Source organism: Mirounga angustirostris, unplaced genomic scaffold (assembly GCF_029215605.1).
Source record: "Mirounga angustirostris isolate CCGP_5_RB_7025 unplaced genomic scaffold, mMirAng1.0.hap1 SCAF_11, whole genome shotgun sequence".
NCBI classification, from domain to species: Eukaryota; Metazoa; Chordata; class Mammalia; order Carnivora; family Phocidae; genus Mirounga; species Mirounga angustirostris.
Window position 1 is genome coordinate 107892439 of NW_026991719.1, and position 4332 is coordinate 107896770.

Genomic DNA, 4332 nt, shown 5'->3' on the forward strand with positions numbered 1-4332 from the left:
CATACCCACATACATATTTCCCTCTTTTAAAACATTTCTTATCAGACAGTTGCTTCAGAAAATACACATTATTTTGTCCATATAATTTCCTATTGTGTTGCTGTTTATCTAAACAACTACTTCTAAACACTTAGCCAGAGCAATTCAATTGTTCTTAACAAGGCTTCATTTGCAGGCAAGGAAAACACTATGAATAGAACTGTAGGCAAGTCTTTATAAAACATATTACAGGGCGCCTGGGTGGCTCAGTTGGTTAAGCAACTGCCTTCGGCTCAGGTCATGATCCTGGAGTCCCAGGATCGAGTCCCGCATCGGGCTCTCTGCTCGGCAGGGAGTCTGCTTCTCCCTCTGACCCTCCCCCCCCTCATGTGTTCTCTCTCTCTCTCTCAAATAAATAAATAAAATCTTTTAAAAAAAATAAAAAAATAAAAAAAAAATAATAATAAAACATATTACATTCTTGAGACACAGAATGGAAGATTAGGGACTCTGCTTCAATATTTTCCATAAAGCAACTTTCACTTCCTGGTTTCTCAAACTGTAGATAAGAGGACTTAACATGGGGATCACCCTTGTATAAAACACTGAAACCATCTGATTTCCTGCCTGGGATCCATGTTGAAAGGGCTGCAAGTAAGTATATATAGTTGTGCCATAGTATAGGCCAACAGCAGTCATGTGGGAAGCACACGTAGAGAAAGCTTTTTGTTTGCCGGAAGCTGAAGGAATTCCCAGGATCGTCATGAGGACAGACACATAGGAGACAAGGATCACCACAATGGAGGTGACCAGCGTGAATCCCCCACAGCCAACAACCAGTATCTGGGTGACCCAGGGGTCTGAGCAAGCCAGTGCCAACAGTGGAGGGATGTCACAGAAGAAGTGGGGAAGGACACGTGGTTGACAGAATGATATTTGTGTGATGGAAGTTGTCACAGAAACCATGTTAACTAAACCCCCAAAGTAGCATCCTGCTACCAAGAGGAGACGACGGACTCTAGAGATGGTGACATGGTAGAGCAGTGGGTGACAGATGGCGGTATAGCGGTCATAGGCCATGGAAGCCAAAAGATTGCATTCAGCAGAGGCAAAGATTATGAACAAGCCCATTTGAGTCATGCATCCAAGGAAAGAAACAGCCTGCAACTTAGATAACAAATCTGCTAACGTTTTTGGGATTGTGATGGAAGAGAAACAGACATCAAGAAGGGACAGGTTAGAGAGAAAAAAGTACATGGGAGTATGGAGGCAGGGACTGACTCTGATCAGGATTACCAGGCTTAAATTCCCCAACACAGTGACGATATAAATGATAAGGAAGGCTCCAAATAGCAGGACTCCAAGCTGAGGGTTGTCTGTCATGCCAAGAAGGATGAAGTCAGTCACCATAGATGAATTCTCCATTGACACAAGCTGGGTATTATTCTTGACTAGTTAAGAGCTCTTTAGACATGCTTTAAGTGAGGAAATAATGGGAAACTGGATGATATTGGGTAAAACAGTTCCACTCAAAACACATCAATCCACAACACTCTCCAACCCTTCCCCTCATCTATATTCTCACTTTAAATGCCTTCTCAAATAATATTGCCATTTCCCAAACCTAACATTGAGACAGTGAAGTTGGGAGGAAAAAAAAGGGAAGGAGAAAAGTAAGTGAAGAAAATTCAGAAAGTAAAAGGAACATATATAAGCAAGAGAGCAAAGGTCTAGGATGCAAAAGGCACTTAATATTTGTTGAAGAAATGAATGAGGGAGGGAGAAAGAAAACAGGTGTCATCAAGAGATGTTCTGACTAATACAGGACTACAAACTTGGAACAAAAGAATTCCATCTCACTCTCCCTCACTTTTCCAGATCCATCCCAAAGAATTATTGCAGATGAAGTAACAATAGGGTAAATATTCCACTGATTTCGTCTTGACAGACAACTGTCCCCCTTCAGTAATTGTGGCATTATTTCTGAAACAGTGGAATTCATCAATATTTACTTTTCTGCTTTCTAGGACCTTGATCAATTCTTCACCAGAGATTGTTGCAGAATCAGAATGCCCCTTAATGGCCATCAGAAACCTAACTCAAGCCTGAAGGTATCATTTGGATCCTGTGAAAGAGCAACCAAAGGATTCATGCAGCTCCTGGCTGATCATCACCTTATTGATTCCTTTAACCATGCTTGGGCAAAGGTTATGCAGCTGTGCAAACTAACTATGAATTCCACAAAGACTTGTTGGTCAGATTCATCTGAGCAAAGGGCCAGGTCACAAAATGGTTGGAGTCAGATGGCACTAAGGCTGAGTGCATGGACTCTCTCTCTACTGTAGTCACAGGGTATCTCTAATGCTGGTTTACTGCCTCATGCAAATGCCTGGATCTTGCCCTGGATGAAGCACCAGACAAGAGAAGGGCTAAGTCCATGCAAATCCATCTCCATTTATAGAATCTAAGCTAAGTTGGAATCCCTGTGGTTCACTGGATGGTCATCAGTGAGGGGTGTCTAGAAGGGATTCCTGTATTTGGTGAGAGGCTGGACAAGCAGACCTCGGAGGGCTCTCCCAACTTTGATTAAAAAGAAAAACATGTGTGAGGCACCTGGGTGGCTCACTCAGTTAGGTAGCCAACTCTTGATTTTGGCTCAGGTCATGATCTCAGGGTCCTGGGTTTGAGCCCTGTGTCGGGCTTCACACTCAGTGGGGAGTCTACTTGAGGATTCTCCCAGTCCCTCTCTCTCTGTTCCCTCCCCCCTCAAACAAATAAATCAAAAAAAAAAAAAGAAAAAGAAAGAAAGAAAGAAAGAAAGAAAGAAAGAAGAAAGAAAGAAAGAAAAGACAAGTGTGATTCAATTTACCAGAAAATACAGGCTCTTTATTTGGTGTAGTAGTTAAGATGTCCAGTCCTGGAGCCATATGGACCTATTTGAATCCTAGCATAGGATATCACTGGTTCTGTGACTTAGGACTTAATCTACCTAAGCTTTAGTTTACTAATCTGTAAAAGAAAGACAGTATACGACCTATGTCATGGGGCAATAGTAAAGATTAAATGAAATATCGTAAGTAAAGCACTTGGTACATATCAGGTGCTCACTGAATTCTACTTTCTTCATTCCTTCATGAGCATTCCTACCTCTGTTTTCATTATTTTTTTTTTTCTCTCCATTTCACCAAATGCAAGTGGAGGTATTGTGTGTGTACACTACTACCATTTTAGATCAACAGAAGTGAACTCTAGAGAGACTGGCTAAAGTATAATCTTCAGTGCTCCACTCTCTAACCATCCCTCAGACCACACACACATGTACACATGCACTCTCACACAGTTTGACCAGAGCAGATGAAAGAAGCGTTTTTTACTTGTGGTAATAATTCACTCTTTATTGCTCTACCCTAACTGTTGGAGTTGACTTCTGCTGCTGTTGCTGCTGCTGCTGCTCAGCACAGCAGCCTGCCCAAGGGAACATTCGACAACTTATGCCTCTAAATAGGGAGACTAGAGGAGAAAATACTGGGATGAATGCAGGTAATGGAAAGAACACTGCTTTCAGTGACAAAAACATGAATTCTAGTCCTGGCACTAATTTGTACTGTTTTTCCATGGGAAAGCCACTTAACCTCTTCCAGCCCCATATTTTCTCATCTTGAAAATGGAAAAAACAATACCCACTATGCCTCTTTTTTGGGGTTGGCATGAGGATCAAATAAGATAATGAATGTGAAAGCACTCTGTAAACTCTGAAGGGTGATACAATACACATGGAATGGATCCCTATTATTATTCCATCATGGAAGGTGGGAGAGGGAGGAGGAATGCATCAATATGATCATTTTCCACTGCGTGCTTCAGCTCCTGCTTACAGAGCTGCACTCTTTGCCCTCCCACTCACCCCCTACACACACATCATCTGCTCTGCCTCTCTACTGTGAAAGTTTCAGCCTGTGAAGGTTTAAACAAACAGCTCTTGGCTGCTCATGTATCTTGAATCATAAAAAAGACAGGTTTTCAATGTTAGTTTCATGTTCTTGTATCGTTATTTAAAATTCCCATTTTAGGATAACTTTGTTCCTTGGCATGTGCGTGTACTATAGGCATGCAATAAATATTAGTTGAATGAATAAATGACTATTACTCTTTAGAACATGGCAAAATCTTTTTTCCTTCAAATAAGATTGAATTGCTTTTTTCCCCCAAAGGGAATAAACATAAAAATTTAAGACTTTATTAAGGAAATGATTTTATATACTCCATCTGCACATGCCACTGCATGTGCCAATATTGCAGCCAGAAACGGTATATTATTAACTTGGCCAATGTGTCTTGTATATCTACTTATTG

The 4332-nt window shown here is 41.1% G+C and overlaps 1 protein-coding gene across 1 annotated transcript; it reads right to left on the reverse strand.

Moving 5' to 3' along the window:
- Positions 1 to 480: 480 nt before the first annotated feature.
- LOC123839062 (olfactory receptor 5AR1-like) lies at positions 481 to 1404 on the reverse strand. Its single transcript, XM_045868457.1, has one exon. The coding sequence runs from the start codon at positions 1402 to 1404 to the stop codon at positions 481 to 483; it is 924 nt and encodes a 307-aa protein (XP_045724413.1).
- Between the last annotated feature and the right edge of the window lie 2928 nt (positions 1405 to 4332).